General features: G+C 46.1%; 1 protein-coding gene across 1 annotated transcript in view; it reads left to right on the top strand.

Moving 5' to 3' along the window:
• Positions 1-20,947, top strand: part of ZFAND3 (zinc finger AN1-type containing 3) — a 309,345-nt gene that overhangs the window by 96,972 nt on the left and 191,426 nt on the right. The window contains exon 2 of the mRNA XM_089692567.1: positions 12,353-12,393. Within this exon, the coding sequence (XP_089548693.1) occupies positions 12,353-12,393 (41 nt within the window). The remainder of the gene's footprint in view (positions 1-12,352; positions 12,394-20,947) is intronic.

Below are 20,947 nucleotides of genomic sequence, written 5' to 3'. Positions count from 1 at the left end.
TTCTCCCCATCTATGGCCTGCATTAGGAGCAAATTTTAAAAAACGAAATCCTAATTAACAAGAAATCAACTCCAGGTGAGTCTAATTATTCATTAAACAGGTGTCCAGCAGAGAGTTGACTATAAAAGGGCGTTACTTAACAAAGAAAGCCCCTCCCATTTCATGCTGTCAGCAATGGCACCACATGGAGGAGAAATGTTACAAGGCCTGAGAAAGAAAATAATTTCTTTACACAAGAAAGGTGAAAGCTACAGAAGAGCAGCGAAGCTTTACTTATCAGTCAGAATACTGGAGCAAAAGAACAAATTTAACAAAGATGGAACTGCAACCATCTCACGGAGACGTTCAAGCCGTCCACAGAAGTTAATACCTCGACAGGAGCGTCTTCTGATGAGAAGGGTTGAAGAAAATCTTCCTGCAAGTTCACTGCAGTTAGCTAAAGAAGTAGAAGGCCAAACCGGGGTGATTGTTTCCTGTGACACAATATGGCGTACACTGCAGAGGAATGGCATGCATGGGTGTCGTCCACGAAGGAAGCCTCTTAAAACCCATGCACTAAAAAGCCTGCCTAGAATTTGACAGGGCCCCTGCTGAAAAAGAAGAATAATGGGACTCTGGAGTGATGAAACCAAGATAAATGTTTTTGGAACTAATGGCTTCAAAACTGTATGACGTCGCAAAGGTGAGGAGTACAAAGAAAAATGCGTGGTGCCTACTGTGAAACATGGTGGTGGCAGTGTCTTTCTGTGGGGCTGCATGAGTGCTGCTGGTGTCGGGGAGCTGCATTTCATCGATGGTGTCATAAATTCACAGATGTGTACTGCTCTATATTGAAAGAGAAGATGCTCCCATCGCTCTGTGCCCTCGGTCGTCGTGCACTTTTCCAACATGACAATGATACAAAACACACATCTAAGGCCACTGTTGCATTTCTGAAGAAGAACCGGGTGAAAGGGATTCAGTGGCCAAGTATATCTCCTGATCTGAACCCAATCCAACACCTATGGGGAATTCTGAAGAGACAAGTTGAGCATCACTCTCCATCCAGTTACTAAAAGAGGTCGTTCTTGAAGAACCGAAAAAGATCGATGTTGCAATATGTCGCCAACTTGTTAATTTCATGCCTAGAAGACTTGGTGCTGTCCTTACAAATCATGGAGGTCATACAGAATACTCGATGAAGGAGTTTTTTTTGTGGGGTGGATTCATTTTTGCATCAACTAATTTGGGTACAACTGAAGATTTTGTGATCTAAGTGACATTATTAACCTTCCTTCCATGCTTTAGATTGTAAGCTCCATGAGCCGGGCCCTCCATTTCCTTCCGTATCAAACTATATTGTAATTGTACTGCCCCCCCTTATGTTGTAAAGCACTGCGTAAACTGATGGCGCTATATAAATCCCGTATAATAATAATGAGCTGAGCAAATGTTCTAGAAAACTCAGTTTTGTCACAATTTTGGAAATATTTCTTGTGTTCATTCGAGAGATTGATTAAAATCTTACTTTTCAAAAGGGGTGTATTCATTTATGCTGAGCACTGTGCATGTAAAACGCATAAAATTGATGGCACTATAGAAGTACCTGTATAAAATAAATAATGCGTTAAGGGTTTGTGTGTTGGACGGATGAAACTAAGATGAATCTGTACCAGAATGACGGGAAGAAAAAAGTGTGGAGAAGGCTTGGAACAGCTCATGATCCAAAGCACACAACGTCATCTGTAAAACATGGCGGAGGCGGTGTGATGGCATGAGTGGAGGCAGTGTGATGGCATGGGCGGAGGCAGTGTGATGGCATGGGCGGAGGCAGTGTGATGGCATGGGTCGAGGCAGTGTGATGGCATGAGTGGAGGCAGTGTGATGGCATGAGTGGAGGCAGTGTGATGGCATGAGTGGAGGCAGTGTGATGGCATGGGCGGAGGCAGTGTGATGGCATGGGCGGAGGCAGTGTGATGGCATGGGCGGAGGCAGTGTGATGGCATGGGCGGAGGCAGTGTGATGGCATGGGCGGAGGCAGTGTGATGGCATGAGCGGAGGCAGTGTGATGGCATGGGCGGAGGCAGTGTGATGGCATGGGCGGAGGCAGTGTGATGGCATGGGCGGAGGCAGTGTGATGGCATGGGCGGAGGCAGTGTGATGGCATGGGCGGAGGCAGTGTGATGGCCTGGGTCGAGGCAGTGTGATGGCCTGGGTCGAGGCAGTGTGATGGCATGAGTGGAGGCAGTGTGATGGCATGGGTGGAGGCCGGGTGATGGCATGGGCATACATGGCTTCCAGTGGTACGGGGTCATTGGTTATTGATGACGTGACAGAAGCAGCCGAGTGAATTCTGCAGTGTTTATAGATATTCTGTCAGCCCAAATTCAGCCAAATGCAGCAAAGTAGATTGGACGGACCTTCACAGTACAGATGGACAATGATCCAAAACACACTGCAAAAGCAACCCAGGAGCTTTTGAAGGACAAGAAGTGGAATATTCTGCAATGGCCGAGTCAATCACCTGATCTCAACCCAACTGAGCATGCATTTCACTTGCTGAAAGCAAAACTAAAGGCAGACAGACCCACAAACAAAGAACAACTGAAGACAGCTGCAGTTAGAGACTGACAAAGCATCAGAAAGGAGGAAAGCCAGTCTTTTGGTAATGTCCATGGGTTCCAGACTTCAGGCAAAGCATCAGAAAGGAGGAAAGCCAGTCTTTGGTTATATCCATGGGTTCCAGACTTCAGGCAAAGCATCAGAAAGGAGGAAACCCAGTCTTTGGTCATGTCCATGGGGTCCAGACTTCAGGCAAAGCATCAGAAAGGAGGAAACCCAGTCTTTGGTAATGTCCATGGGTTCCAGACTTCAGGCAAAGCATCAGAAAGGAGGAAACACAGTCTATGGTCATGTCCATGGGTTCCAGACTTCAGGCAAAGCATCAGAAAGGAGGAAAGCCAGTCTTTGGTTATATCCATGGGTTCCAGACTTCAGGCAAAGCATCAGAAAGGAGGAAACCCAGTCTTTGGTCATGTCCATGGGTTCCAGACTTCAGGCAAAGCATCAGAAAGGAGGAAACCCAGTCTTTGGTCATGTCCATGGGTTCCAGACTTCAGGCAAAGCATCAGAAAGGAGGAAACCCAGTCTTTGGTCATGTCCATGGGTCCCAGACTTCAGACAGAAAAATAGCCAGAAAATTCCTAAATTTGACCAACAGCCATATTCCTCTGACTTAGCACCCTCCAGTTTTTAATTATTCTGAGGCCCCCCCAAAAAAACAAAAGGTGTGCAAAGAATGTAAAAAATGGCTCTGGCAGTGAAAGGGTTAAAGAAGGCCTTTAGTGCATTGATTAGGATATTTTTGTGTTATGTTGGTGTTTTTCATTGTTGGCCTGTTATCTGTTCCTCAGGCGTTCTTCTCATTTCTGTACCCCTTGGTGTTACTTTTTTCTTGCAGAATAAATTCGAGAATCTGTCTGGCTAATGTAGGAAGTCAGAGTCCTCCTCAGGAGTTCGGCTTCTTAATAATAATTCCAGCCAAAGTTCGGTCCCTCTCGGCCTCTGCACTGGTGGAGGAGTTTGGGGATCATCTCTCAGCGTTTTCTCTTCGTCTTGTTGTTCTCACAGCCTTTGATTACCCAGAAGAAAGGCTGTTTGTAGTTGGGCACTGTTTATTTTTTTTTGGCCTGAATTCGGTCTTTTATCTCTAGCTACAATGTGTCTGTGTGTTGTGCTCTGTGTACATTTATATATCTGAGATACCGCGCCAGGGACAGCGAGCGTGAAAAAGCAAAAATAACCTTTTGTCTAGTTTTTGTTTTTTTTTAACTTTTACATATAACATGGAATGTTAGAGCGGGGTTCCGAACCCTGGGGGGGGGGGGGGGGATGTAAACTAAATGAGGGGGGGGGGGTTATCAGACTGGACCTCTGAACATATTAAAAAGAGAATTGAAACCGCACGACCTCTATTATTGAAGGAGAAATCAAAGTGAAGCGCCGTCCAATCACCTTTGCTGCATTTGGCTGAATCTGGGCTGATAGTATATCTGTAAACACTGCAGAATTCATCCGGCTGCTTCTGTCTTCTGTCACATCATCAATAAACACCAATGACCCATTGCCACTGGAAGCCATGCATGCCCATGCCATCACACTGCCTCCACCCATGCCATCACACTGCCTCCACCCATGCCATCACACTGCCTCCACCCATGCCATCACACTGCCTCCACCCATGCCATCACACTGCCTCCACCCATGCCATCACACTGCCTCCGCCCATGCCATCACACTGCCTCCGCCCATGCCATCACACTGCCTCCGCCCATGCCATCACACTGCCTCCGCCCATGCCATCACACTGCCTCCGCCCATGCCATCACACTGCCTCCGCCCATGCCATCACCCTGTCTCCGCCCATGCCATCACCCTGCCTCCGCCCATGCCATCACACTGCCTCCGCCCATGCCATCACACTGCCTCCGCCCATGCCATCACACTGCCTCCGCCCATGCCATCACCCTGCCTCCACCCATGCCATCACACTGCCTCCGCCCATGCCATCACCCTGCCTCCACCCATGCCATCACACTGCCTCCACCATGTTTTACAGATGATGTTGTGTGCTCTGGATCATGGGCTGTTCCAAGCCTTCTCCACACTTTTTTCTTCCCGTCATTCTGGTACAGATTCATCTTCGTTTCATCCGTCCAAAGAATGCTTTTCCAGAACTGGTCCGGGTTTTTTAGATGTTTTAACAAAGTATAATCTAGCTTTTCTATTCTTCAGACTTATGAATGGTTTGCACCTTGTGGTGAACCCTCTGTATTTGCTCTCGTGAAGTCTTCTCTTGATTGTAGACTTTAATAATGATACACCCACCTCCTGGAGAGTGTCTTTCACTTGTCTGGATGTTGTGAATGGGTTTTTCTTTACCATAGAGAATCTTTTGGGGTTCATTGGGGGGTCATTAGGTGACATAGGATGCTCTGAGGTGTACTGGAGTCACTGTTACACAATGGTTTGGGGTGCACTGGGATCACTAGGTGATGCAGGATCTTTTGGGGTTCATTGGGGTCATTAGGTGACATAGGAAGCTCTGAGGTGTACTGGAGTCACTGATATACGATAGTTTGGGGTGCACTGGGGTCACTAGGTGATACAGGATCTTTTGGGGTTCATTGGGGGGTCATTAGGTGACATAGGATGCTCTGAGGTGTACTGGAGTCACTGATACACGATAGTTTGGGGTCAGTAGCTCATACAGGATCTTTTGGGGTTCACTAGGGTCATGAGGTGACATAGGATTCTCTGAGGTGCACTGGGGTCACAAAGTGATACAGGATGTTTTGGGGGTGCACTGGAGAAACGTGGTGTCCTGCTGTTATTAGGTAACACAGTATTTTTTGGGGTGCACTGGAGTCAAAAGGAAATACCTTTATGTTGTTAATGGAATTGGGGGGGAGGAGAAGAAATGTTTCTTTTGGGGGCACCTATTCCTATTCCTCTCTTTAGAGGGATTTCCTCTCAATTTCTTTAGTTTCGGGATGCAGCCCCCCTCCCTCCCCCACTTCCTACTTTTATACAAAAATGTTTGAAATAATTGGCCTTCCACTCTGTTGGTCGGCTTATAGACCCAAAACAAACTCTGAACACACTGTATGTTTATCAACGGCGGCTGTGGCCGTCAATTTACCGCCCTGGCCAGAGCGCTTTGTTGTAGGTGGTGGCCCCGTGTGTCACTTTCCACTCCGGGGCGATAATACAGATATCAGGCAGTATATGGAAGTACAAATACAGATCTCCAATGTACTACGTATCACGTGATCCAATTCTGTAACAAAGATATTGCGTAGCTTAGCGATTTGCTTCCCGCCGCGCGGCCTGTGCCATGACGAATCTTCCCGATCCCTCTGCCCGGCACATACTCCAAATATTTATGCGGAGGCTTTTGTGTATTGCAGTTCGGTGCCAGGATTGGAGCGCCAACATAAAAAGACCATTTGGCACAGCGTGAGATTTGTTCTCTCTCCGATCTGACAAACGCCGTCGTGTTTTACCGTACTGTTTGTTTAAAGTGCTGTTATTAAACCGTCTTACAATGGCCGTCCGGAGCTTCAGCCGCTTGTGTAATAAGCGGAAGTCGTTCGCGAGCGACAGGGAGTGCGATTCCGATCTCCTAATAACCGTCTTCCTGCGTCAAATCCCCGGCGTTTGGCTTGTTTGAGAGCGGGAGGGGGGGCTGGTTTAATGCAGTGGTTTTAATGCATTTTTTTTTAATTTTCTGTTTGTTAAAAAAGAGCTCAAGTCAATCGGCTACTTACTTACGTAACAAAGGATAAGTCCTTAAAGGGGCCGTACTGCTAGAGCTAAACCTGCCATGTAAGAAATGGTGAATGTTAACCTCCCTTCCAGTCCGGACACTTTCCCCCCCTTCCAGTCCGGACACTTTCCCCCCCCTTCCAGTCCGGACACTTTCCCCCCCCTTCCAGTCCGGACACTTTCCCCCCCTTCCAGTCCGGACACTTTCCCCCCCTTCCAGTCCGGACACTTTCCCCCCCCTTCCAGTCCGGACACTTTCCCCCCCCTTCCAGTCCGGACACTTTCCCCCCCTTCCAGTCCGGACACTTTCCCCCCTTCCAGTCCGGACACTTTCCCCCCTTCCAGTCCGGACACTTTCCCCCCCTTCCAGTCCGGACACTTTCCCCCCCCTTCCAGTCCGGACACTTTCCCCCCCTTCCAGTCCGGACACTTTCACCTCCCTTCCAGTCCGGACACTTTCCCCCCCTTGCAGTCTGGACACTTTCCCCCCCTTCCAGTCCGGACACTTTCCCCCCCTTCCAGTCCGGACACTTTCACCCCCCTTCCAGTCCGGACACTTTCACCCCCCTTCCAGTCCGGACACTTTCACCCCCCTTCCAGTCCGGACACTTTCACCCCCCTTCTAGTCCGGACACTTTCACCCCCCTTCTAGTCCGGACACTTTCACCCCCCTTCTAGTCCGGACACTTTCACCCCCCTTCTAGTCCGGACACTTTCACCCCCCTTCTAGTCCGGACACTTTCACCCCCCTTCTAGTCCGGACACTTTCACCCCCCTTCCAGTCTGGACACTTTCCCCCCCTTCCAGTCCGGACACTTTCACCCCCTTCCAGTCTGGACACTTTCACCCCCTTCCAGTCCGGACACTTCCCCCCCCTTCCAGTCCGGACACTTTCACCCCCCTTCTAGTCCGGACACTTTCACCCCCCTTCTAGTCCGGACACTTTCACCCCCCTTCCAGTCCGCACACTTTCCCCATCCCCCTTCCAGTCCCGGACACTGATCCCCCCCCCCCCGCTCCACCCCCGGGATTTTTATTGTATACACAAAAAAGACCAAACATTTTCTACTTTCTGTTATAAAACATATCCAATAAAATTAAATTTCTGGGCCAAAATGTATTCTGCTACATGTCTTTGGTCAAACAAAATCCCAGGAAGTGTATAATATCCCCTTGGTGCCGGCTCTTCCCGGCCCTTTAACCTTCCTAGTGGTATTCCCGAGTGTGGCTCGGGGTTAATTTACAGCACCAAAAGCGGTAACCCCGAGCCCTATTCAGGATTACACTGTAGTGCTTCTCCTGCGATCCTCCGCTCCTTACCTTGTCCTGCAATCCTTACCTTGTCCTGCAATCCTTACCTTGTCCTGCAATCCTTACCTTGTCCTGCAATCCTTACCTTGTCCTGTGATACCTCGATCCTTACCTTGTCCTGCAATCCTCCGATCCTTGCCTTGTCCTGCAATCCTTACCTTGTCCTTTGATACCTCGATCCTTACCTTGTCCTGTGATACCTCGATCCTTACCTTGTCCTGTGATACCTCGATCCTTACCTTGTCCTGTGATACCTCGATCCTTACCTTGTCCTGCGATACCCCCGATCCTTACCTTGTCCTGCGATACCTCGATCCTTACCTTGTCCTGCGATACCTCGATCCTTACCTTGTCCTGCGATCCCACGATGTCCTCCCGCTGTGTCCCCGGCCATGTCCTCTGCCAGCATCCGTCTCTCGAGTTCCATTCCCTGCGAACGTCGGGACAAAGGGGGCGGAACCAGCGGGAGATTCAAAAAAGTTAAAACATGACATACACACAATACATTGTAATCTGTTAGTATAACATTCCTGTATCAAACCATTTCACATACATTGTGTCCCGAGTGCTTTGTCCGGCGCCCTGCCTGCATTTTTACTGTTCTTTCTGCCTGGAAACTGAGAAACGTCCATGGCGTCCAAAAAGCGTCCCTTTAGGTCAGACGCGGTTTTAGACCGGCTAGAGAACAGCGATAGTAAATCAGAACCACTTGCAGAATTGAGTGATAATGATTGGTGGGGGAAATTCGTCATCAGAAACTGAAAACGATTCTGCGACTTTGCTCAGCGATGTGCGAACTTGGCGCTATATTTCACATTTCAGTGTTTTTGGTTTGATTATATTATTGAATTAAATTTATTATTATTATATTATTATTTTTTATAATTTTTTATCATATAATTTATGATTTCATGTTTCAAATTTTATCCTCCCCGGGATGGTTACTAGACTCTTGTTCGGACAGATTTCAGTGAGTTATTCCTAAAAATTACAGGCCTACAATATAAAACATATTTCCATGCAAAACAATGTACCGCTTTGACATTCAAAAATATTGATTAGTTAGACCGCCAGGGAGGTTAAAGGGTTTTAGATGCCAGGAGGCGGGGCAGGGTTTGTGATCATGTGACTGCCGTGATTGGCTGTCACAGCGGTCACATGATCTGAAAGCTCCTGACAGGGGCCGACTGACAACTAATGGGGCCCCCGGGCAATAGAGGATCATGGGGCCCCTGTGTCCTCGCCCACACCCAAACCACACCTAAAAAAAGCCTATGAAAGGTACCAGGGGCATCTCATGGGGCCCCCTACTGACCTCGGGCAGTGCCCGAGTTCCCAAATGGTCAGTCCGCCCCTGGCTCCTGATCGCAAGTAGAGCTATGAGCGATTGCATACGGGTTATGGACAATGTGTAGTGTGCATTGAGGGTGGTAAGACATCTATAGCAATGATAAAAAAAAGTTAGTAAAAGAAAATTCTATACAAGTATGTATTCTTAATTCAAGGAAGTCCCTCCTATTGCTTGTAGCCTCCTCAAGATTTCCAAATTCTTTGCTGCTGTGATCTGACTTTCTGTTAGAGGGTGGCTACGTTCATTCTTCGTGGTCTCACTGTATGTAAGAATTTAGCCACCTTCTCTTGCTTGTTCTCTCTGTAGGCTATGGGCTATGGCCTAGGAACTGTGTGCTATGGCCTAGGGGCTATGGACTATGGCCTAGGTGATATGGGCTATGGCTTAGGGGATATGGGCTATGGCCTAGGGGATATGGGCTATGGCCTAGGGGATATGGGCTATGGCCTAGGAGCTGTGGGCTATGGCCTAGGGCAGCAATGGGCAAACTACGGCCCGGCGGACCTTTTAATCCGGCCCGCGGAGCTATGAGGATCTGTCCCCCTCGACGTATCTGCGCATGTGCCGGAGATCGCCGATCGGCTGCTAATGCCTGAAACTGGCATATGCGCAGATACGTCGAGGGGGACAGATCCTCATAGCTCCGCGGGCCGTACACGCGGGCCGATTTTCATGCTACACCGGAACGGCACGGGAACACGGCGAGAGGAACGCGCGGAGCAAAGGTAAGTGAATTGACACAGGGCGGACCTGGGGACTTAATATGGGGAATGAATTACTATAGGGGGGATGAATTACTATGGGGGATGAATTACTATGGGGGATGAATTACTATGGGGGATGAATTACTATAGGGGGGATGAATTACTATGGGGGATGAATTACTATAGGGGGGATGAATTACTATATGGGGGATGAATTACTATAGGGGGGATGAATTACTATATGGGGGATGAATTACTATAGGGGGGATGAATTACTATAGGGGGGATGAATTACTATGGGGGAGGAATTACTATGGGGGATGAATTACTATAGGGGGGATGAATTACTATATGGGGGATGAATTACTATATGGGGGATGAATTACTATGGGGGATGAATTACTATATGGGGGATGAATTACTATGGGGGATGAATTACTATATGGGGGATGAATTACTATATGGGGGATGAATTACTATGGGGGATGAATTACTATGGGGGATGAATTACTATGGGGGATGAATTACTATAGGGGGGATGAATTACTATGGGGGATGAATTACTATAGGGGGGATGAATTACTATGGGGGATGAATTACTATAGGGGGGATGAATTACTATGGGGGATGAATTACTATAGGGGGGGAGGAATTACTATGGGGGATGAATTACTATGGGGGATGAATTACTATGGGGGATGAATTACTATATGGGGGCTGAATTACTATATGGGGGATGAATTACTATGGGGGATGAATTACTATATGGGGGATTAATTACTATACTTACTATGGATGACACATACACATCATTCATCTACTCTTGGTCCGGCCCCCAGGTCCAATATATGAACCCATTGCGGCCCTCAAGTCAAAAAGTTTGCCCACCCCTGGCCTAGGGGCAATGGACTATGGCTTAGGGCAGTGGTTCTCAACCTTCCTAATGCCGTGACCCTTTAATACATTTCCTCATGTTGTGGTGACCCCCAACCATAAAATTATTTACCCAGTAATTATAATTCATGAGTGTTGTTTTACCTCCAATACTGCTGCTTTCAACACAGTAGCTGCTTTTAACAGAGTAGCTGCTTTCAACACAGCAGCTGCTTTCTACACAGTAGCTGCTCTTTACACATCGGAAATATGTGTTTTCTAATGGTCTTAGGGGACCCCTGTGAAGGGTCGTTCGACCCCCAAAGGGGTCGTGACCCACAGGTTGAGAACCACTGGCCTAGGGGATATGGGCTATGGCCTAGGAGCTGTGGGCTATGGCCTAGGAGCTGTGGGCTATGGCCTAGGAGCTGTGGGCTATGGCCTAGGGGCTGTGGGCTATGGCCTAGGGGCTGTGGGCTATGGCCTAGGGGCTGTGGGCTATGGCCTAGGGGCTGTGGGCTATGGCCTAGGGGCTGTGGGCTATGGCCTAGGGGCTTTGGGCTATGGCCTAGGGGCTGTGGGCTATGGCATAAGGGATGTGGACTATGGCCTAGGAGCTATGGGGTTTTAGCTACGAGCTTGGGACTATGGACGATGGGATGTGTAGTGTGCATTGAGCAGTACACATGACCACAACGAACATGCACTGCTCATTTCAAACAAACAAAAGTGAGTGGCAAAAGGGAAGGTTCAGGAGCCCACAGAAGGCATTTCAAGAAACCAGAAAAACACAACAAGGAATAATTTCATGAAACATAGATTACATGGCTATTAAGTGTTGGATGTGTATGGATTGTTTTTAGAGAATAGGGATTTTGTTTGTGCCATTTTAAGCTGCCTAACTCATATTTTGCCCTATTTTGTGCTGGCCAAGCAGATCTAAGTACGTCCTATCAGATTTCTTATGCTGTCGTCCTTTCTGTTCTATCCCGTAAATGGAAACCATGGGTTCAGGCACCTCGTAGCTTTGGTAGACCTATGCACCAGCTCCAGTCATAGGATCAGCAAAACACTATGCAAAAGCATTGCTTTCCTGCAGTCATGTAGTCAGGGGTGTGACATCACAGGATGACCCGCCCACCTGCCCAGCCTCTGAAGAGCCTAGTTGACAGCGGCTCCTGGCAAGAGTCTCACTGTCAATAGAGCAGCTGCACACAGCAGAAGCTGGCGATTCTAATTAGGGGTCTCCATCCCATCCCTTCGACCCGCGGGACAATCGGAGGTTATAGCGGTCACATGACCACATCTAAAAGAACAGAAAAAGAGGTATTATGGTGGAATATGAAGCTACCATGGAGGTTGTTATGGTTTTGGAGGCTAAGAATTCACACCTACTTTAAGGCTAACGCCAATTCTTACCATTAACCAGTGACTGGTGCGACACACCAGACAGTCACAGCCAGCTTCCCACAAGCAAGATGGTGGCACCAGGGACCCAAGGACCAGTAAAGAACAGGCCTGAGCGATGACTGTGCTGGATCCTTGGGCTGGTGAGTATCTGTATGGTAAATATTGTAGCTGCAGACTTTTATTTATTTTTTATAGCTGACCAGAACACCTCTCTAACCATCCAAAATCTTCCACAGGTCCACAATGGCCAATAAAATGTGTTCTGGTATCTTTGAGGTTTATACCTGTAATTATAGTATCCTGTGTATGAGTTCCTCTTTATTTCACATTCCTTTTATATTTCTTTTAAACATTTTACAGTCATTGTGACTTAATGTTGCTTTCTTTTCTCTCTCAGGTCCAGTAAGACAATGAATCTCTGTTCTAAGTGTTTTGCGGGTGAGTACCTGTCTATAGTTCCCTACCAGAGAGCTTACACTGTGACCCCTCCATCTCAGCTACACACTAATTATTATTGTTATAAATTCATGTAGCTCTAACATATTATGTAGCGCTGTACAGAGAACATTGAACAATTCACATCAGTCTGTGTACCAGGGGAGCTTACACTCTGTCCCCTCCCCCACAGTCACATCAGTCTCTGTACCAGAGGAGCTTGCACTCTAATGTCCCCTCCCCCACAGTCACATCAGTCTCTGTACCATAGGAGCTTGCACTCTAACGTCCCCTCCCCCACAGTCACACACTATTATTATTATACATTTATATAGCTCTGACATATACTGCAGTGCTGTACAGAGAACACTGAGCCAGTCACATCAGTCTCTGTACCAGAGGAGCTTACACTCTAATGTCCCCTCACACTATCACTATACATTTATATACCTCTGAGATATACCACAGCGCTGCACAGAGATCACTGAGCCAGTCACATCAGTCTCTGCACCAGAGGAGCTTACACTCTAATGTCCCCTCCCCCACAGTCACATCAGTTTCTGCATCAGAAGAGCTTACACTCTAATGTCCCCTCCCCCACAGTCACATCAGTTTCTGCATCAGAAGAGCTTACACTCTAATGTCCCCTCCCCTACAGTCACATCAGTCTCTGCACCAGAGGAGCTTACACTCTAATGTCCCCTCCCCCACAGTCATACACTATTATTACACATTTATATAGCTCTGACATATACCGCAGTGCTGTACAGAGAACACTGAGCCAGTCACATAGGTCTCTGTACCAGAGGAGCTTACACTCTAATGTCCCCTCCCCCACAGTCACATGAGTCTCTGTACCAGAGGAGCTTACACTCTAATGTCCTCTCCCCCACAGTCACATCAGTCTCTGCACCAGAGGAGCTTACACTTTAACCACAATCCTCACCACAATCTTGTGGAAAGTCTTCCCAGAAGAGTGGAGGATGTTAAAGCCACAAATTGTCGACTCCATATTGATGGCCGTGGTTTTTGAGTGGGATGTCCAAAAAACTCATTATGCTGTGATGATGGTCAGGGGTCTGCAAACTTGAATTTATAGTGTATAAAGATGCCATAGTCCATTTCATCTGTTCTATAGCATCCGATCAGGACATTTCAAGACAAATTATTCTCTATTCTTGTGCTTGTAAACTGCCACTCACAATCACACATTATTTTTATTACACATTTATATAACTCTGACATATACCGCAGTGCTGTACAGAGAACACTGAGCCAGTCATATCAGTCTCTGTACCAGAGGAGCTTACACTCTAATGTCCCCTCCCCCACAGTCATATCAGTCTCTGTACCAGAGGAGCTTACACTCTAATGTCCCCTCCCCCACAGTCACATCAGTCTCTGTACCAGAGGAGCTTACACTCTAATGTCCTGTTCACATGTACACTTTTATTCAGAGTGGAGTTAATTTGAGTAGAATGTCTTGTAAATTATGAGGGGACGTCGGAATCTTTGGAGGAGTTCTGCGTGAACACCGGGTATAAGTGTCAATCCAATGCAATGTCCTTGCTGAGAATCTTGCACAGTCTTGCAAGGTTCAATAATGAGCCACCACACTGCTTACAGTGAATTCCAGATCCAGCTTGGTTCTTTAATAACTATAATTTAGAAGAGGGTTAGCAGAAAATGTCACCTGCAATTTCCATCCACTGAAACAATTTGTGACTAGAATCGGCAATAACTCAGAAGATATATTATATGGCCAAGTATGTTGACCCCCCTCAAAATGATGGAGTTCTGGTGTCTCCAGTGAGGAGTCCTATTAATGCTACTACATACAAAGATATTGTGGACAGTTGTGCTCTTCCAACCTTGTGGTGACGGTTTGGTGAAGACCCTTTTCCTGTTCAGCATGACTGTATACAAAGCCAGCTCCATAAAGACATGGTGTGACCAGTTTGGTGTGGAGGAGCCCTGAGCTCTGACCTCAACCCTACTGATCACCTTTGGGATGAATTGGAATGCCAATGGTGATCCAGGTCTTCTCATCCAACATCAGTACCTGGCCTCACAAATGGGCACAAATTCCCACAGACACCCTCCAACATCTTGTGGAAAGTCTTCCAAGAAAAGGCTGTCATAGCCAAGTAAATTTGGAAACTCTATATTAATGGCTATGGTTTGTTAATGGTGTCTCCAGTGAAGAGTCCTGTTAATTCTACATCATACAAAGACATTGTAGACAATTGTGCTCTTCCAACCTTGTGGTAACAGTTTGGTGAAGAACCTTTCTGTTTCAGCATGACTGTGCCCCTGTGTACAAAGCCAACTCCACAAAGACAGGGTTTGACCAGTTTGATGTGGAGAAGCTTGAATGTCCTTTTTAAGAGCCCTGACCTCAACCCTACTGAATACTTTTGGGATGAATTGGAATGCCAGTGGTAAGCCAGGTCCCTACTGAACACCTTTGGGATGAATTGGAACGCCATTGGTAAGCCAGGTCCCTGCTGAATACCTTTGGGATGAGTTGGAACGCCAGTGGTAAGCCAGGTCCCTACTGAACACCTTTGGGATGAATTGGAACGCCAGTGGTAAGCCAGGTCCCTACTGAACACCTTTGGGATGAATTGGAACGCCAGTGGTAAGCCAGGTCCCTACTGAACACCTTTGGGATGAGTTGGAACGCCAGTGATAAGCCAGGTCCCTACTGAACACCTTTGGGATGAGTTGGAATGCCAGTGATAAGCCAGGTCCCTACTGAACACCTTTGGGATGAGTTGGAACACCAGTGGTAAGCCAGGTCCCTACTGAATACCTTTGGGATGCGTTGGAACGCCAGTGGTAAGCCAGGTCCCTACTGAACACCTTTGGGATGAGTTGGAATGCCAGTGGTAAGCCAGGTCTTCTCATTCAGTATCTGACCTCACAGATGGGTACAAATTTCCACAGCGACTCTCCAAAATCCTGGAAAGCCTTCCCAGAAGAGGCTGCCAACTCCATATCAATGGCTATGGTTTTGAAATAGGATGTCCAAAAAACTTCTTATGGTGTGATGGTGATGGGTCCGCCAGCTTGGATTTATAGTGTATAAAGATGCCGTAGCCCATCTCATCTGTTCTATAGTATATGATGAGGACCATTCAAGACCAGACAATTATTCTCCATTCTTGTGCTTGTGTGCTGCCACTCATATCATTTCCTGTGCATACATACAGAATGCCACAGTGTAGAGGACATTCAGAACTTTCCCCGTCACGTCATGTTCCCGCAGCCGGTCTTGTTCCTCGGTGTCCATCTTGTGCTCATTAGTGTTTTTACAGATGGCCCGCTGGTTATGAAGAAGTGTCTAGCTAATTGGTGTGTGTTTATCTGCTCATTATCTGTTATTGATGTGGCCACGGACATCTTCTTCAGTCTGTTGTCATCATAGACAATCCACTGACACATCTTCCTCTTATAATTAGTGGCGCACAGAGACAGTCGGCTGATAATGGCCAGACATGACAGAACCAACTCACATATGGCAGACAATTCTCATTTGAGCTTAGGAGTCGTCTGATTTTTACCTGTGTTTCATATTTTTTTTTTCTATGGTTGAACTGGATGGACTTTTGTCTTTTTTCAGACAGACTAACTATGTAACACGCATTGTCTATAGTTGTACCCTCTATGGCAGCCTTTCTCAAACTTTTCAAAACAGAGGAACTCTTGAAATAACTTTCCAGTTTCGGAACGCCTGCAAAAAATTACTGTATCTACAGCTCAAGATACATCAGTGTAAAGGTCAGTGGGAAGAATGCTCCTTGCACTTGTAGTCATTGGGAAGAATTACTACCATACAGGTAGCGAAAAAGATCAATGGTGTCATTGGGAACTTATCTGAGAGGCAGAAATAGTTCATGGCACAAGCAACCCCTGGCAACCCCTGGAGGATACAGTCATGGCCGAAATTGTTGGCACCCTTGATATTTCTCCAGGAAATCATGTATTTCTCACGAAACGTATTGCATTAACACATGTTTTGCTATACACATGTTTATTCCCTTTGTGTGTATTGGGACAAAACAAAAAAAGGGAGGAAAGAAAGCAAATTCGACATAATGTCACACAAACCTCCAAAAATGGGCTGGACAAAAGTATTGGCACCCTTTCACAACTGCGGATAAATAAGAATGTTACAAGCATGTGATGCTCCTGTAAACTCACCTGGGGCAAGTAACAGGTGTGGGCAATATAGAAATCACACCTGAAAGCAGATAAAAAGGAGAGACGTTCACTTAACCTTTGCATTGTGTGTCTGTCTGTGCCACACTAAGCATGGACAACAGAAAGAGGAGACGAGAACTGTCTGAGGACCTGAGAACAAAAATTGTGGCAAAATATCAACAATCTCAAGGTTACAAGTCCATCTCCAGAGAACTAGATTTGCCTTTGTCCACAGTGCGCAACATTATCAAGAAGTTTGCAACCCATGGCACTGTAGCTAATCTCCCTGGTCGTGGACGGATGAGGAAAATTGATGAAAGATTGCAACGCAGAATAGTCCGGATGGTGGATAAGCAGCCCCAAACATGTTCCAAAGACATTCAAGCTGTCCTGCAGGCTCAGGGAGCATCAGTGTCAGCGCGAACTATCCGTCGACATTTAAATGAAATGAAACGCTATGGCAGGAGACCCAGGAGGACCCCACTGCTGACACAGAGACATAAAAAAGCAAGACTACAGTTTGCCAAAATGTACTTGAGTAAGCCAAAAGCCTTCTGGGAAAACGTCTTGTGGACAGATGAGACCAAGATAGAGCTTTTCGGTAAAGCACATCATTCTACTGTTTACCGAAAACGGAATGAGGCCTACAAAGAACAAAACACAGTACCTACGGTAAAATATGGTGGAGGTTCAATGATGTTTTGGGGTTGTTTTGCTGCCTCTGGCACTGGGTGCCTTGACTGTGTGCAAGGCATCATGAAATCTGAGGATTACCAAAGGATTTTGGGTCGCACTGTAGGGCCCAGTGTCAGAAAGCTGGGTTTGCGTCCAAGATCCTGGGTCTTCCAGCAGGACAATGACCCCAAACATACGTCAAAAAGCACTCAGAAATGGATGGCAAAGAAGCGCTGGAGAGTTCTGAAGTGGCCAGCAATGAGCCCAGATCTAAATCCCATTGAACACCTGTGGAGAGATCTTAAAATTGCTGTTGGGAAAAGGTGTCCTTCCAATAAGAGAGACCTGGAGCTGTTTGCAAAGGAAGAGTGGTCCAAAATTCCGGGTGAGAGGTGTCAGAAGCTTATTGATGGTTATAGGAAGCGACTGATTTCAGTTATGTTTTCCAAAGGGTGTGCAACCAAATATTAAGTTAAGGGTGCCAATACTTTTGTCCAGCCCATTTTTGGGGTTTTGTGTGACATTATGTCATATTTGCTTTTCTGCCTCTGTTTTATATTTGTTCCAATACATACAAAGGGAATAAACATGTGTATAGCAAAACATGTGTTAATGCAATACCTTTTTTGTGTGAAATACTTGATTTTCAGGAAAAATATCAAGGGTGCCAACAATTTCGGCCATGACTGTATATAGTACAATAGATCGCTCTATGATGAGTATACCCACATAAGCAGCCAACACAATATTGCAGGTTACAATACATAGAAAAAAAAGAATAAAAAAGTGCAGCGCTAGATTTAAACTTCCAAGGACATACTAAATATAAAAAAAGTCCAGTCCAAAAGGCTTTAACGTGTGGAAGAAAAGTTCATCAATCAAGGACCCAACAGATTCCCAAGAGATCACCAAGAGGAAAAACTCCTTCTCCAACACCAATCACACTGCCTCTTACCAGATGATGTTGACCCCCCAAAAAGGAAAGTCCAATCCAAAAGGCTTTAACGTGTGGAAGAAAAGTTCATCAATCAAGGACCCAACAGATTCCCAAGAGATCACCAAGAGGAAAAACTCCTTCTCCAACACCAATCACACTGCCTTTTACCAGATGATGTTGACCCCCAAAAAGGAAAGTCCAATCCAAAAGGCTTTAACGTGTGGAAGAAAAGTTCATCAATCAAGGACCCAACAGAAATCCAACAGATTCCCAAGAGATCTCCAAGAGGAAAAACTCCTTCACCAACACCAATCACTGCCTCTTACCAGATGATGTTGACCCCCCAAAAAGGAAAGGTCAATCCACGCTGTGTGCTTCCTAGAAGACAACAAAGAACTTGTACACTTTAAGACTCCTGGTCTTCAATGCAAAATGTTCCTTGTCATAATCTCACAGGGCGTCCTCCCTGATCAACACTCTGCATTGAAGACCAGGAGTCTTAAAGTATATAAGTTCATTGTTCGCTTCTAGGAAGCACACAGCGTGGATTGACCTTTCCTTTTTGGGGGCTCAACATCATCTGGTAAGAGGCAGTGTGATTGGTGTTGGTGAAGGAGCTTTTCCTCTTGGCGATCTCTTGGGAATCTGTTGGATTTCTGTTGGGTCCTTGATTGATGAACTTTTCTTCCACACGTTAAAGCCTTTTGGATTGGACTTTCCTTTTTGGGGGTCAACATTATCTGGTAAGAGGCAGTGTGATTGGTGTTGGTGAAGGAGTTTTTCTTCTAGGTAGGGGTGCACCGAAATTTCGGTGGCCGAAACTGTTCGTCTGAAAACACCCCTGTCGTACGATAGGAAAAAAAGCACCGATACAAGTGCTGAAAAAACCCCGTCCCTTCGCCACTGCCGACCCTTGCTAGTTCTCAGCCTTACCTGAGAAACCATCGAACGATCCCAGCGCTGGGCATAGAGATTAGTGAAGAAAAGATGGCCTCCACTTATCTCTATGCCCTTGGAGGACTGGAGGACTTGCGATCATTTTTTAATTTTTTTAAAGCACTAGATCAATGCTTTTTTTGATCTAATGCTTTACATTGTAGAGGAAAGATGTTGGGTCTTATTGACCCCATATCTCTCCATAAAGAGGACCTGTCACTAATTATTTCTATCGCAACGGATGCATGCATTCCTTGTGATAGGAATAAAATTGATTAAATTTTTTTTTAAAGGGACAGTGCAAAAAAAAAAAAAGTTTATAGTCCCCCCCCCCCCCCCCCCCCGTGCTCGCATGTAGTGGTGAAAGCAGACGTAGGCCACGCCCACATATGTAAACGGTGTTCAAATCACACATGTGAGGTATTGCCATGAATGCCAGAGCAAGAGCAATGATTCTCGCACTAGACTTCCTCTCATATTACACTGCTAACCTGTAGAAATTTTTAAAGCATCACCCATGGAGATTTTTAATTACTGCGGTTTGACGCCATTCCATGAGCGTGTGCAATTTTAAAGCGTGACATGTTGGGTATCTATTTACTCGTCGTAACATATTCTTTCATATTTTACTAAAAAATTGGGGTATATATTGTGGTTTTTTGTTTTTTCAATTAAAGTATATTTTCTTTCCAAAAAATATATATTAATTTTTAAAAATGCGCTTTTCGGTTTTCGACCAAGTGCATTTTGGATTTTCTGTTTCGGCACCAGAATTTTCATTTCAGTGCACCACTACTGATCTCTTGGGAATCTGTTGGATTTCTGTTGGGTCGTTGATGGATGAACTTTTCTTCCACATGTTAAAGCCTTTTGGATTGGACTTTTTGTTCTGTTTAGTATGTCCTTGGAAGTTTAAATCTAGCGCTGCACTTTTTTTTATTCTTTAACCTCTGGAGGAACCCTAGGCTTCCATGGAAGCCAGATTGAGAAACCCTGGTCTATGGTGTCTCCCTCACCATCAGCTATTAATTATTGAATGAAAAAGACCTAGAGTGGACCATGTATATATTCTTATTAAATGAAATGGCTAACCTGGTGACTGGGGAGTTTGCTTTGGGCACAACTGATGGCCCAATTTGGAATTTATTACTAAATAAACTCTTTCAAGCATCCCACTTCACTCACTCAGGACAATGGCCATTGGTTGATGCACAGACAACTGAGGAGCAGAACGGAGAGTGGTGACTGACAGTCACTGTTCTCCCCGAGGAGCAGACTGAGATCTGAGCATTCAGTGGTCATGTGATTGCTCAGATCTTCGTCTTAGATCAGACATGGGACAGCTGCAGCATTACACATCATTGAGGTGAGTATGGATGTTTGTTTTTAACATCCCATACTTCTTTAATTTAGAGCTAAATCGCTAGGTGCTTAAAGTAGAACTACAGGCAAAATTTTTTGTTTCATTTTGAATGGAGTAAAGGAGGGTTATAACCCCTGTCAAATTTTGTTTCACCATCTGGGTCCCATTGGGGAGATTTCCCTTCACTTCCTGTCTCATAGCCAAACAAGTAAGAGGACATACAAAAAATGGCCACTGCCCCAGTCTATAACTGGCCTTCACAGCAAGGAGCGCATGGAAGGGCGACGCATGTCAAACAACAAAAGAAAAATTCCCAGCTCTAACTTGCCAACCAGCCTGCAAACAAACCGAATTAACCTAACAATATGTGTTAAAAACGGGTTTAGTTAGCACACATTTGCAAACACATGCGTAAACTACAGAGCCTCGTCACGGCACCC

This window comes from Staurois parvus, unplaced genomic scaffold (genome assembly GCF_062004578.1).
Source record: "Staurois parvus isolate SC_StPar_1 unplaced genomic scaffold, SC_StPar_1.0 ptg000595l, whole genome shotgun sequence".
Classification (NCBI taxonomy): Eukaryota; Metazoa; Chordata; class Amphibia; order Anura; family Ranidae; genus Staurois; species Staurois parvus.
The sequence above is the reverse complement of the archived record's forward strand: the minus strand, read 5'-3'. Positions and strand labels throughout refer to the sequence as shown.